The 14,905-nt window shown below is 40.5% G+C and overlaps 1 protein-coding gene across 1 annotated transcript in view; it reads right to left on the bottom strand.

Moving 5' to 3' along the window:
- LOC124266809 (diacylglycerol kinase delta-like) overlaps window positions 1-14,359 on the bottom strand; it is a 171,532-nt gene extending 157,173 nt beyond the window's left edge. Inside the window, 1 exon segment of the mRNA XM_046701614.1 lies at window positions 14,182-14,359. Within this exon segment, the coding sequence (XP_046557570.1) occupies window positions 14,182-14,328 (147 nt within the window). The 5' untranslated portion in view covers window positions 14,329-14,359.
- Between the last annotated feature and the right edge of the window lie 546 nt (window positions 14,360-14,905).

The following is a 14,905-nucleotide window of genomic DNA, read 5'->3' as shown; positions in this document are numbered from 1 at the left end:
ATGGAAGATACAGGTCATCGACCAGCCATTCTGTTGTATGGGAGATCCTGGGTCATCAGGTCATCGACCAGCCATTCTGTTGTATGGACACAGATCCTACACAGGTCATCGACCAGCCATTCTGTTGTATGGGAGATCCTACACAGGTCATCGACCAGCCATTCTGTTGTATGGAAGATACAGGTCATCGACCAGCCATTCTGTTGTATGGAAGATCCTACACAGGTCATCGACCAGCCAGGTCATCCACCAGCCATTCTGTTGTATGGAAGATCCAGGTCATCATCGACCAGCCATTCTGTTGTATGGAAGATCCTACACAGGTCATCGACCAGCCATTCTGTTGTATGGAAGAGATACAGGTCATCGACCAGCCATTCTGTTGTATGGAAGATGGGGACCAGATCCTACACAGGTCATCGACCAGCCATTCTGTTGTATGGAAGATCCTACACAGGTCATCGACCAGCCATTCTGTTGTATGGAAGATACAGGTCATCAACCAGCCATTCTGTTGTATGGAAGATCCTACACAGGTCATCGACCAGCCATTCTGTTGTATGGAAGATACAGGTCATCGACCAGCCATTCTGTTGTATGGAAGATCCTACACAGGTCATCGACCAGCCATTCTGTTGTATGGAAGATCCTACACAGGTCATCGACCAGCCATTCTGTTGTATGGAAGATCCTACACAGGTCATCGACCAGCCATTATGTTGTATGGAAGATCCTACACAGGTCATCAACCAGCCATTCTGTTGTATGGAAGATCCTACACAGGTCATCGACCAGCCATTCTGTTGTATGGAAGATCCTACACAGGTCATCAACCAGCCATTCTGTTGTATGGGAGATCCTACACAGGTCATCGACCAGCCATTATGTTGTATGGAAGAAGATCCTACACAGGTCATCGACCAGCCATTCTGTTGTATGGGAGATCCTACACAGGTCATCAACCAGCCATTCTGTTGTATGTAAGATCCTACACAGGTCATCAACCAGCCATTCTGTTGTATGGAAGATCCTACACAGGTCATCAACCAGCCATTCTGTTGTATGGAAGATCCTACACAGGTCATCGACCAGCCATTCTGTTGTATGGGAGATCCTACACAGGTCATCGACCAGCCATTCTGTTGTATGGAAGATCCTACACAGGTCATCGACCAGCCATTATGTTGTATGTAAGATCCTACACAGGTCATCGACCAGCCATTCTGTTGTATGGGAGATCCTACACAGGTCATCGACCAGCCATTCTGTTGTATGTAACTTGTAAGATCCTAAACAGGTCATCGACCAGTTATTTTTTGTATGTAAGTGTAATATCCTACACAGGTCATCGACCAGGGCCTTGTGGTCTTTTGAAAATTAAAGACCAGTGTCACTGGGTCTTTAATTTGTCTTCCAAAGACCACCACATTGGTCTTACCTTGGTTATCACATGGGTCATCTCTGTAGGCTCATGGGTACTACCCAGATCATTAAACATGTATTTCTCATGTTATCGCAAAGCTCTTCTCTATGTTATCATATGGGCTCTTCTCTATGTTATCATATGGGTCTTCACTGTTATATGGGTCTTCACTTCACTGTTATCATATAGGTCTTCACTACATTATCATATGGGTCTTCACTATGTTATCGTATGGGTCTTCACTATGTTATCATATGGGTCTTCACTACATTATCATATGGGTCTTCACTGTTATATGGGTATTCCGTATGTTATCATATGGGTCTTCACTATGTTATCATATAGGTCTTCACTACAATATCATATGGGTCTTCACTATGTTATCATATGGGTCTTCACTGTTATATGGGTCTTCACTGTTATATGGGTCTTCCTATGTTATCATATGGGTCTTCACTATGTTATCATATAGGTCTTCACTACAATATCATATGGGTCTTCACTATGTTATCATCTTCTTGGGTCATCAACTAGGTATTCTATTGGTCTCATCAACTCAGCACACACATGACTCACGAACAGGTTGTATCAGTGTTACCATGGTTACCATCACTAACAAAACATATCATTGTTTCTATGGACACGTTACCTGTTATCTAAAACCCATTTGTCTTCAGTAGATAGAGTGAAAAAACAAACAACTATTGTAGTCAAAGGGAGAAAACAACACTGTTCCATTATTCCAAGAATAATCATTCTCTTCTTGATATCGTAGGCCCAAGCACCAGGAACATATGATGGTCAGTGGTTAAAGCTACACAGTATGGCATGTCTCTCACGGCGGACTTCCCTTCAACATTGTTCAATGAATGCTATGTGACTAGTCCATTTGGTTCAAACTTATCAAACATGTGTTACAACAATAGACAGCTTTTTCTCCTGCTAGATCTGTTTTCAATCATGATTGAGAACAAATACTAAAATTAGCCTCAAAAGCAGTTTATCACCACCCAGCATTTCGTCAGTTACTCAGAAGAGAATGGTACGGAACATACTGCAAGACTCCTAAACTTGGCATTTCATTAACAGGTTCTATTGTGTGAGCTGAAACTCGTTACAGTGATGTAGGTCACTCAAGATCACACCTTCATGACACTGGCATGCATGGATTTGGTGCTATCAAACAAAGACTCATAAGCATGTAAATAATTGATTATTAGATTATATTCCCCACTTGCCTCACTACCAAACACCGAGACTTATCACAGAGTCCATGAAAGCTCTTATTACCATGATTAGACAATTCACTTCTCTCTTCTACAAAGACTTTCTTCTGGAAGTAATTTCGTTACTTTCCCAAGATGAGATGTGGTGAAATGTGTTTTAACGTCACTTTCAGTTTCAAGATTATTGCACTTCCTTGGCAACATGCATGCATATGCTTGTTTGGACTAAGGTCAGTTTCACAGGTTCAGCCTTCTGAGACCAATGCCAGAGATGACCATGGCTACCACACACCAACACAATATACGAACTCCAAGTCAACCAGTGCTGGTCCTAATAACCAGCTTCCAGGCAGGGTAAAAACAAGCATCATTTTTTAACATCTTGGCCAGGGACCTTCCAATCTCCATACAAATGATGTTTTTGTTTTGTTGGTTGGTTGTTTAAAGCCGAACTCAGCAATATTCCAGCTATATGGCGACAGTCTGTAAATAAAATCGAATCTGGACCAGGCAATCCATTGATCAACAGCATAAGCATCGACTTATGAAATTGGGATACGATGGCATGTGTTAACCAAGTCAGCGAGCCTGACCACCCGATCCCGTTAGTTGCCTCTTATGACAAGCATGGGTTGCTGAAGACAAATTCTAACCCGGACCTTCACGGGTTAATGATGTATCAAGTAGGCCATGTAGGCAAGTAAGCCCAGAACAAGCAGTGTGTTCCCATCAGTATGTATAATAGTTATGTAGTCCTAAACATCCACCTATCAACCACATCTACTGACAATTAAACTACATATGTGTCTTGACATTTTTTTCTGTAAAAACTAAACTATGAATAATAAAACCGAAATATCTGTTTTTCTTAAATTGTTGATGAAAGTTGAACAATCAATCTATTCTGGTCAAATGCATTTCTATTTACAACAAATCAGACAGGGATTAATGTGTCTATGGGCTATGTTTGGACCATGGTACATGTTCATTCCTGTCTGATTTGTTATAAAGACAAATGACCCATCCACAGCCCAACCAAGGCCCATGACCCACCAACAGCCCAACCAAGGCCCAACTATGACCCACCAACAGCCCAACCAAGGCCCAACTATGACCCACCAACAGCCCAACCAAGGCCCAACTATGACCCAACCAGTCCTCACAGCCCAACCAAGGCCCAACTATGACCCAAACACAGTCCATGCAGCCCAACCAAGGCCCTACTATGACCCAAACACAGTCCATGCAGCCCAACCAAGGCCCAACTATGACCCAAACACAGTCCACGCAGCCCAACCAAGGCCCAACTATGATCCAAACACAGTCCACACAGCCCAACCAAGGCCCAACTATGACCCAAACACAGTCCACGCAGCCCAACCAAGGGGTTTTGTTCCTTGGGCCATGTTTATTGTTAATATGACCATGTTTATTATTACCGTGACTGTTTGTGAATGACAATGCACGCTTTAAAAGTTACAGCTCCAATTTCCCCCATCGCCACTCAAAACCTGAGTCTGCCCTCATAGTCCCTCAAGCAGATCTTTTCCCTTCTGCCAACTGTTATGCCATAGTCACAAATGAAACAAGTCTAGATGTTCCACAGGTTCAGTTCTGAATTTCCCATTTAAACTTGGGCTCCTTGATAATTTCAATGGTGCTGTTTGTTTCAAAATTAAATATTTTCAAACACTAAGCCTTAGTGTAATCCCAACTGTCAACACCTGCCAACACCTGTACCACCTACACCCCAAATCCAATGGACCATCTGATGAGGACAGGTAGCATCACCTCCTATATGAGGTGATAAAATGGCACATGTTGGCTTCCATGTTGAGGTCTGGGTGTGACATGGGAATGAGGTCACCGTCAGTATCCCGGCAATCTGGCCGCTGGGTCAGCACAGCGGTAATGGCCGCCTTCCTGTGTCCTGTCAGCAGTCAGCAGGTACTTAGTGTTGACCAGTGTCCATCAGCTGCAGCCATAATTAACGTTCAGCTAACGGGCACAACGAGGCAACAGCCGTAACAACATAAACCTCAATGTCAGAAGGCATAATGGTGTAACAGCCGTCACAACAACATAACCCTCAATGTCAGAAGGCATAATGGTGTAACAGCCGTAACAACAACATAAACCTCAATGTCAGAAGGCATAATGGTGTAACACAACAACATAAACCTCAATGTCAGAAGGCATAATGGTGTAACAGCCGTAACAACAACATAACCCTCAATGTCAGAAGGCATAATGGTGTAACAGCCGTAACAACATAACCCTCAATGTCAGAAGGCATAATGGTGTAACAGCCGTCAGTCAACAACATAAACCTCAATGTCAGAAGGCATAATGGTGTAACAGCCGTCACAACAACATAAACCTCAATGTCAGAAGGCATAATGGTGTAACAGCCGTCACAACAACATAACCCTCAATGTCAGAAGGCATAATGGTGTAACAGCCGTCACAACAACATAACCCTCAATGTCAGAAGGCATAATGGTGTAACAGCCGTAAACAACACATAACCCTCAATGTCAGAAGGCATAATGGTGTAACAGCCCACAACAACATAAACCCTCAATGTCAGAAGGCATAATGGTGTAACAGCCAGCCCCAGAACAACATAACCCTCAATGTCAGAAGGCATAATGGTGTAACAGCCGTAACCACAACAACATAACCCTCAATGTCAGAAGGCATAATGGTGTAACAGCCGCCGTAACAACATAACCCTCAATGTCAGAAGGCATAATGGTGTAACAGCCGTAACAACATAACCCTCAATGTCAGAAGGCATAATGGTGTAACAGCCGTAACAACATAACCCTCAATGTCAGAAGGCATAATGGTGTAACAGCCGTCACAACAACATAACCCTCAATGTCAGAAGGCATAATGGTGTAACAGCCGTAACAACATAACCCTCAATGTCAGAAGGCATAATGGTGTAACAGCCGTAACAACATAACCCTCAATGTCAGAAGGCATAATGGTGTAACAGCCGTAACAACATAAACCTCAATGTCAGAAGGCATAATGGTGTAACAGCCGTAACAACATAACCCTCAATGTGAGAAGGCTACCTCAGTTCTATGTTGAAACTGTCACATGTTACTATGATCATTAACCACCTGAAGAAGGGGCAAGAACTTACTCAGAAACGTTTTGAGAAACAAATAAATAAGTTGTTATCCAACATTTGTCTCGTTTCACAGTAACATTTACAAACATTCATGACTTGCTGTGAGGTGAACGTTTCACTATCAGCATGAACCTTGCTATGGTGTCTTTCCACTGCTTCATCCTGCGTCCTGGGCTGACTGACTGACTGAGTTTGGTTTTACCTCGCTTTTAAGTTTTAGCAATATTCCAGCAATATCACGGTGGGGACACCAGAAATGGGCTTCACACATTGTACCCAGGTGGGGATTCGAACCCGGGTTTTCGGCGTGATGAGCCAACGTTGGCTTTAACAACTAGGCTACCCCCAGCCCGTTCTGTCCAAGAAGCCCCATAGGGAGACAAGCATTGGGTGCAGTGTTTCCACTGGCATGTTTTACAGCTGGATATTGTGACCGGTGACCGGACAAAATCCACCCCATTGCCAGACAAAATTTCTTCTTATCAAAAATGGACAAAATCCACCCTACTCAAATTGCTTTGTTTTAGTGTGTCCTGATCTTTGATCAAGTTGTTTTTCTCAAGCAGATAGCATTTGTCCCTGTTGTAATTTCAAAGGCATTTGTCAGTGACCATGTCCGTAATCCCCTTAAAAATTAAGATGTTTTTGCAAAATTTTAAAATCAATTTTCTAATTACCTATGTCAATTTTATGTTTCTCCTCGAAAATGATTATGAAAAAAAAATTCATTTCTGCTTTTTTCTTAGGGTGGATTTTGTCCGGTTCTACAATGACATGACCGAGGTGTATGTACCAGAGTTTTGGAAAACCATGTCCGCAAATTTTGGTCAATTTTATTTCTCCTTAAAAAAATACCCTGGCTAAAAATAGCAGCATTCAGGGTTTTACACAGACTTTTAAAAATGGGTGTCATGGTGACTCACAATATTTATTTTGGGGAGTCATTTTAAATATTTGGGAGTCATGAAAATTTTAATATTTCTTTGTGTTAATCATTCTCAGTATGTAACTGTCTATGTCACGCCACCAAATGAAACTACAGCATTGTTCAATTCACACAGTCAGGATTACTGTCTCCTCTGAGTTCACTGGAATAATCTGACAGCTCTGTAAAAGTCAAACTATCATCGAACAATATCTTTTTTTTGCTTATCAAATCGATTTTATTGAACTGAATTGTGAGGGCCACCCATAAAACTTGCGTCAAGCTTGACTCGTATGATAATATTTTGAGGGTCATTTACAAAATTGTTGCGTCAAATACGCAGGAATCACGCGTCATGTAAAACCCTGAGTATCGATGCATTGTGATACCCTCTACATTTCTGATTTGTGGTTTTGGTACAAGGTATCGAGCATAATGAAAAGCGTGATTGCTTGACTGGTAAAATTTACAAATGACCGCTAGTCACAATTTTCAGCTGTAAAAATGCCAGCAGAAACACTGGATAGCATTTCAAATATCGGTCATTTGTAAATTTTATTGGTCAAGTGATCACGCTTTAAATTGCTGGATTTCATAAAAGTAGAGTTGGCACAAAATAGTTCTGTCATAAAATAGTATTGCTGAGACAAGATAGTATAACTGTCATAATAATTATAAGTAAATGCCTGTCTCAGCTCGTGATAACTACAGAGTATTATTGTAGTCAGTAGTGGTGGTCCGATTAATTGAAATAATCGAAGATTGGTCGCAGTGACTAAACGACCAAGTAATCAATCATGTTTTCTCATAATCAAAAACAAACAATTCTGGAACACTTAATTTCATTAACAGTATTTTTCACAAGGCTGGTTTTGTCTGTTATATTTCATAAGCACTACAAGCTCGTTCCAATTTATCTTAAAGACTCAAAGAAATTTATGTTCCTAACATACTAGCATCCGTTAAAGATGTGAAATTTTGCCCCAAAAACTCAAAAAGAACTACGTTTTTTTCCTTATTTTTTTTTACATTAACAAATTGCATAAATGACGCTAACCAATTATTTTTCGATGATTGATCGGTTGTTATGAACCGATCATCAATTATGAGATTTTAACCAATTCCCAACACTAGTTGTCAGTACTCCTATCATACACGTCACAAGAGGGAAAGTAGGGTATAGTAGCCTAGTGGTTAAAGCGTTCGCTCCTCACACAGAAGGTCGGTGTTCAGTGCGTGAAGCCTCTTTCTTATGTCCTCTACAGTGATAATGCTGGAATACAATCTTACTGACTGACACACTCCTCACAACAAAGTTGTCATAATACAGTATTCCTGTATATTGTACGAAGACTAAATAGATAACAATTAAGTTTAACATTAAATGTGGAAACAGGAAATTTCATCTGACTTTGATTGTTTTTGTTTAGTCTTTATGCTTATGAAACCAATCTTTATTTCAAAAAGACTCCAAGCTCGTCCCAAGAAACTAAAATGGCTGGCCCCTAAGGATCTGGGAGTGTAATTGAATATCTGTAAGTATTGTTGTACCCAAACTGCGTGGAGCAGTAGAGCAATAACTCACGGCTTCAGCCTGAGGACAGTTTAAACTAAGTTCACATGGCTTATTGACAGTGCTCGTTGTCATTCACTCTCATTGTCAATATTCATATCGATGGGCTCCATGATCAATAATGATCATTTCAATTCTTCCCAGAAAATAAATGAATTAGATAAAGCAGCTGATGTAAGGAAGCATGACTGGCTGCACGACCACCCTGGGAGATTCTGGGGCAATGATACTGAGCTGGGACACTCAGGAGTAAAATTACAACCTTCAAAATTCTGGGGAACATTTAAAGATGATCGGGAGGAAATATCAACCTGGGGTAGAATTATTAACGTGGGAGATCCTTAGTTAAAATTATGACCAGGAGGATTTGAGGGTTGAATTACCTGACCTGGAGGATTCAGGGGTTGAATTACCTGACCTGGAGGATTCAGGGGTTGAATTACCTGACCTGGAGGAATTGGGGGTTGAATTACCTGACCTGGAGGAATTGGGGGTTGAATTACCTGACCTGGAGGATTCAGGGGTTGAATTACCTGACCTGGAGGATTTGGGGGTTGAATTACCTGACCTGGAGGATTTGGGGTTGAATTACCTGACCTGGAGGATTCAGGGGTTGAATTACCTGACCTGGAGGATTCAGGGGTTGAATTACCTGACCTGGAGGATTCAGGGGTTGAATTACCTGACCTGGAGGATTCAGGGGTTGAATTACCTGACCTGGAGGATTTGGGGGTTGAATTACCTGACCTGGAGGATTTGGGGTTGAATTACCTGACCTGGAGGATTCAGGGGTTGAATTACCTGACCTGGAGGGGATTCAGGGGTTGAATTACCTGACCTGGAGGATTCAGGGGGTTGAATTACCTGACCTGGAGGATTCAGGGGTTGAATTACCTGACCTGGAGGATTCAGGGGTTGAATTACCTGACCTGGAGGATTCAGGGGTTGAATTACCTGACCTGGAGGATTTGGGGTTGAATTACCTGACCTGGAGGATTCAGGGGTTGAATTACCTGACCTGGAGGATTCAGGGGTTGAATTACCTGACCTGGAGGATTTGGGGTTGAATTACCTGACCTGGAGGATTCAGGGGTTGAATTACCTGACCTGGAGGATTCAGGGGTTGAATTACCTGACCTGGAGGATTTGGGGTTGAATTACCTGACCTGAAGGATTTAGGGGTTGAATTACCTGATCTGGAGGATTCAGGGGTTGAATTACCTGACCTCGAGGATTCAGGGGTTGAATTACCTGACCTGGAGGATTCTGGGTAGAATCTGAGACCTCGAGGATATTTGATAGAATTAATGATGTGGAGAATTCTGGGTAAAATAACTGACCAAACACAGATTCTTGACACCTCAAGCATCTAAACACTCATGTGCCGACATCTCAACAAGTAACAATGAACACTGTACATGTCAGGCCCCACTGTAGCTCACGCAGAATATTTTGCAGAAATACCCATTCAGTGCAGATGTACCTGTCTTTTGGAAGATCCCATGAGCAGATTTTGTCATTTTTCTAACAAAGAATTTGTGAAAAACATTGCAGGTTTTCATCACGCAGTCAAAGACCATTCTTTCATAACTATATATTTTGGTGCATTTCACAGAAGCATTTCCAGTTATTAAACACTTTGACCACAGACATATTTGATTTGAATAGCACTGAATTAATTACATTATTCAAATAATTATTTTAGGTAGATTTTTGTTTTATTCGTAAGAAAAATATTTTATAAGTGATCACTTAACATTTTAAGTTTTGCAAAATGATTAAATGAAATCAATATCCTTATTTTATTTAGAAGAGTAGGTGATTATCGTTTACCAAAAATGCATGTCTATGTTTACACAAAAATGATATTCTGATTCACTTCAACAAGCTAATCTATCCATGGACAATTTTGAAAAATGCCAGGGAAACAGGTGGAAATCTAGGAAATTCTTGAAACTCAAGTGAAAACTTTCCATAATTGTTTACAGAATTATCACACATTGGTTCACTCTCCTACCCAGAGTTCCATGCGGCCAGCCAGCATAGTACCTCTGCCGCAGGCCAGAAAGATGTGACGATTCGTCACATCTTGCACCGTCCATTCAATATAATGTACATATTTCTTAACTCTTTTATTTTTGACGAGTCTACACATCTAATTAAACATCTTTGATAGAATGGTTTAGTTTCACTGAGAAAATATCCTAAAATATGTAACACTATTTCGATTTGCGTAACGATCCTTTGTTTACATAGGTTGTACGGCTCCACGTGCTGTCATCGAAGCCGACTGAGAACAAACGATGCAGCCAATTTGAGATCTAAATATGTACTGTCATAAACCTTACTGTCGCAGTTGTGGAAGAATATATATGTAACAATGTAAAATATTGTGAAGAGTGCGCTGAAAAGCTTGCGTAAGGCCAGCCTCTTCTTATTATGAATATGCGCGTTTGTTTACAAACAAGAGAAAAAGTCTGGTCACGTGATATGCAAATTAGCCTGTGGCAGTGATGTTATGCTAAGTCATCACTGCGCCGGAGAGTGACATTGGTTGGAGAATTTACAAAAATCACACACCACCTATGCCTCAAAACATTTTTGGGGCGCTGGGGTAGCCTAGTGGTTAAAGCTTTGGCTCATCACTCCGAAGACTCGGCTTCGAATCCCCACATGGGTACAATGTGTGAAGCCCATTTCTGGTGTTCCCAGCCGTGATGTTGCTGGAATATTGCTTAAAGCGGCGTAAAACTAAACTCAGTCAGTCACTCAGTCCAAACATTTTTAGCCCTTCTCCCAAAGAGTGAGTGAGTGAGTGATATTCCAGCAATATCGACAGGGTACACCAGAAATAGGCTTCACACATTGTACCCATGTGGGGATTGAACCCGGGTCTTCAGCATGATGAGCAGACACTTTATCCATTAGGCTTCCCCAATGCCTTCTTCCAAATAAGGGGAGGTGGGTAGTCTACTGGTAAAAGCGTTGGCTCGTCACACCGAAGACCCGGGTTCGAATCCCCACATGGGTACAATGTGTGAAGCCCATTTCTGGTGTCCCCCGCCGTGATGTTACTGGAATATTGCTAAAAGCGGCGTAAAACCGAACTCAGTCAGTCAGTCAGTCTTCCAAATAATACACTGCCTTATTTCTATTATGAAAAAAACATCAAGCACCTGTTTGTTGCAGAACAAAATCATCTGAGCTCCTAAAATATGTAAATCTGAAAACCTACTCCCTCCCCTCACCTTGAAAATCCAATGGCTGCCTCCTTATATACGGATCCAATACAGGTTTAACTCAATGTGGTATTATACAATGATTAATTTAACAATCATTGACATATATGTATCTAACATTAAACAATGCCCAACACAATATGACAATACATGGCTCACGTAGGAGGGGTACATATCTATCAATTCAGACATATTGCAATTAACACTCATCCTCCTCTGAATATTTATGCTAATTCTATAAATTTAGGTTCAGTGGAAAAGCCATGAAATTGATTGTGCTAGAATTAAAACAAAAGAGAAACCCTGTGGAGATTAATGGCAAGCTGATGAACTTCTGGCTTGCTTGGCTCATGAGTTTATCAATCAAAAATATTATTTATATTACAACTACTGATTAATGAAGATGTGGAGTTTCTCTTCTTTCTACAAACATTTGGTAAACAATAGTTCGGAATATGTCACAACAATAGTTATATGTGGGGTGGGGGTGGAGATAGGGTAGTCTAGTGAGATTAAGGTTGTGTGGTTATGAGAAAGATAGCAGTGAAAGAGGAGGATCAAGATTTAGCAGAGAAATATGGCAGAAAGTAGAGGTAGGGAATATGAAAACATGATAATTCTATTTATTCAAAACAATTATAACTTGCTCTCTGGAGGGGGAAAGACAAAAATTACCAAAAATTGGAGGTTCATACAGTGGTATACTGTGGAAATGCTAATTTTCCACGTCACAAATCCCTTCATACAAACTGACCAGTCCCTTATGTGAGGTGAGGTGAAATTGGGCTTTACGTCGTGCTTGAGAAGATTTCGCTCATATGACGACGTGCATGCGTGTGTATGTGTATGTGCGGCTGCTTGTACTAGCCCAGACTGAAGCTGGTTTTATAGTGCTAGCCCACTGAGATACCATGCCGCAGTGAAGCATGAATACCCCACTCAGACACATTATACTGACTCCGAGCCGACCAGTACTTGTTGTAACCATTAATGCCGAGCGCCAGGCAGGGACCAACAAGTACCATATTTCAACGTCTTTTGGTTTGACGCGGTCGGGGATCGATCCCGCGACCTTCCGCTCTCCGGGCGGACGCTCTAACCACTACACCACGGAGGCGGTAGTCCCTTATGTAGAAGTCTACAATATACATTTGTCAGTTTCAGGTAACTGAAAAAAACATTTTGCTGAAATGTCCAGCTTTATAAAGAACTTCGGGTAGATTTTTGCCTAAGATTTTGCAAGTTAATATGATATCATTTAGCAATATCCTTAAGCAAAACAAAACTGAAGACATAAATAATCTAGCTCGTTTTATCGACTATGCATACAAAATGAGAGAAAAGTTAGAAAAATAGAAACAGGTATTAAAATTCTAAATAATTCCAGTACAGCTATACATATACATGTTACTGATATTTTTCACTGGGGGTGTAAGATAATCTATGCAGGTAGACAGGTAAATGCTATGAATTTTTCAGAAATTATTTTCCTCTTTTCGTTCATGCCTTCATACCTGTTTAGAATATGTATATTAATATGTATATGGGCCTGTGACCTTCATATGTAATAAACACTTTGATGATGATGATAATAATTTTCCATGTCACAAATCACTTCATAATAACTGACCAGTCCCTTATGTGGAAGTCTACAATATACATTGTCAGTTCTCAGGTAACTGAAAAAAACATCATTCAGTTGTTGTTTTTATAAAAGGGAAGCAAGTAGTTGATCTGCTGTTCCTTCAAACATTTTAACTGGTTCTGTTGGACTTCAAGGTGTTTTGCAGAGATTGAGTTGTATTTGTAAAGTTTAAGTTGTAAACAAAATAAATATCTTTTTAACAGCCTTGATTTTTTACTAGACTTCAATACAAGTGATGGTAGTAGGCAGCTTCCAAAATTATCTCCTATGGGCATCAATAATTAATAACAAAACATGGTTGGGGAAGATCAATTTCTCCATCAATCGCTTTCTTTAACAACAGTCACAGATCACAAGTAAACTGAATAATATACCTTACAGTATACAGGTAATTAATACATTAGGGTAGTTTCACACAAAATATAAGGTGCCCTGTTTTCTTTCCTGTATGTGCAATTAATGTGTTTAAAATGTACTGCTGTCAAAATCAGTTCAAATACATTCATTGACCATGTTGATACGCTAATACTCCACTTCAATTGTTTTCAGTGCCAGAGGATGTTTTATTTGGCCTGAGAAATGTTATTGCCATTAAACGATAAGAGAACCGTTCACACATATTGTATATAAAGATGTCTTTGGCAGAAATCGCATAACCTACATTCGCTAACATGCACGTGACTGCACATGCATTACGAGATTCTCGTGCAATCTCCTATCGTCTCGTCAAACTGACATGTGCAACGAGGCATGAGTGGCACGTGCTTCGCTTATAACAGAAACGGTGAAGAATGAGAGAAACGTTAAACAACACCCGTTTTGTCCATTCAAAATATTGATGTAAAAAACATGTAACCTTTCAACACAAACCACAACAGGTGCCCGTTTAATAAAGAATCGTCCGGTAGGTGTTCTCATAGTAAACAGACGCCCGACGCGGTGCACACACATTCGACTCGATTCTGCAATTTCTTGTTACCATAAAATGGAAGTATATATACTTACAGACGATTTTATAGCTCGGTTAGTTGATATGCGTCTGTGGAAAACTTTAGCTGGTTCCGTTTCGGCATCACTGTCCGACGAATCATCCTGGACAGTAATATCTGCCACTTTAACCGATGGATATCCGTGCTTTCTGGGGGCGGCCATTTTGCCTCGAACGTCAAGTCGGACGAACTCTTCTGTGCTGAGGTTTAAAAAGTTCAAAGGTTAACTGCTCGGGTCTCATAAAACAATCGTATTTTCAAAATGTGATATGGAAATCATAAAACATGTGTCACAAATCATCAAATTTATAAAAATGTAAATTAATTCATACAAAATTACATTGTATACTATGTCACCGGACACACGAGACAACAGAAATTAATTTATCAATGTATGTACAAACAAAATTCTTTGAGGTAAAAGTTGCATAAAATGAAAAAATAATATCACACTGTTTTGAGATTTAAACATGACCGAAACATTTTAAAAACCATAGAAATTTTTTTACCTATATAGGCTACGTTATCTGGGTATTATTATTCACAATTCCCCGTTAATGATCACGGGATGTAAACTCATGGAATCATTAGTTTCTTTGACCAACTAGGGTTTATTTTGCATTGCCTAGGTACCATAAATTGTACTGAATCTCGCACAAGTTATTTAGACGAACGCCGCGCGCGAGATAAAACGATCGATATAGGCAGCCAATCAGGTTAAAATGACTCGCAGCCGAATA

This window comes from Haliotis rubra, unplaced genomic scaffold (genome assembly GCF_003918875.1).
Source record: "Haliotis rubra isolate DU_JTF1 unplaced genomic scaffold, ASM391887v1 Scf128, whole genome shotgun sequence".
NCBI lineage: Eukaryota > Metazoa > Mollusca > Gastropoda > Lepetellida > Haliotidae > Haliotis > Haliotis rubra.
This window is presented reverse-complemented; position numbering and strand designations above follow the sequence as displayed.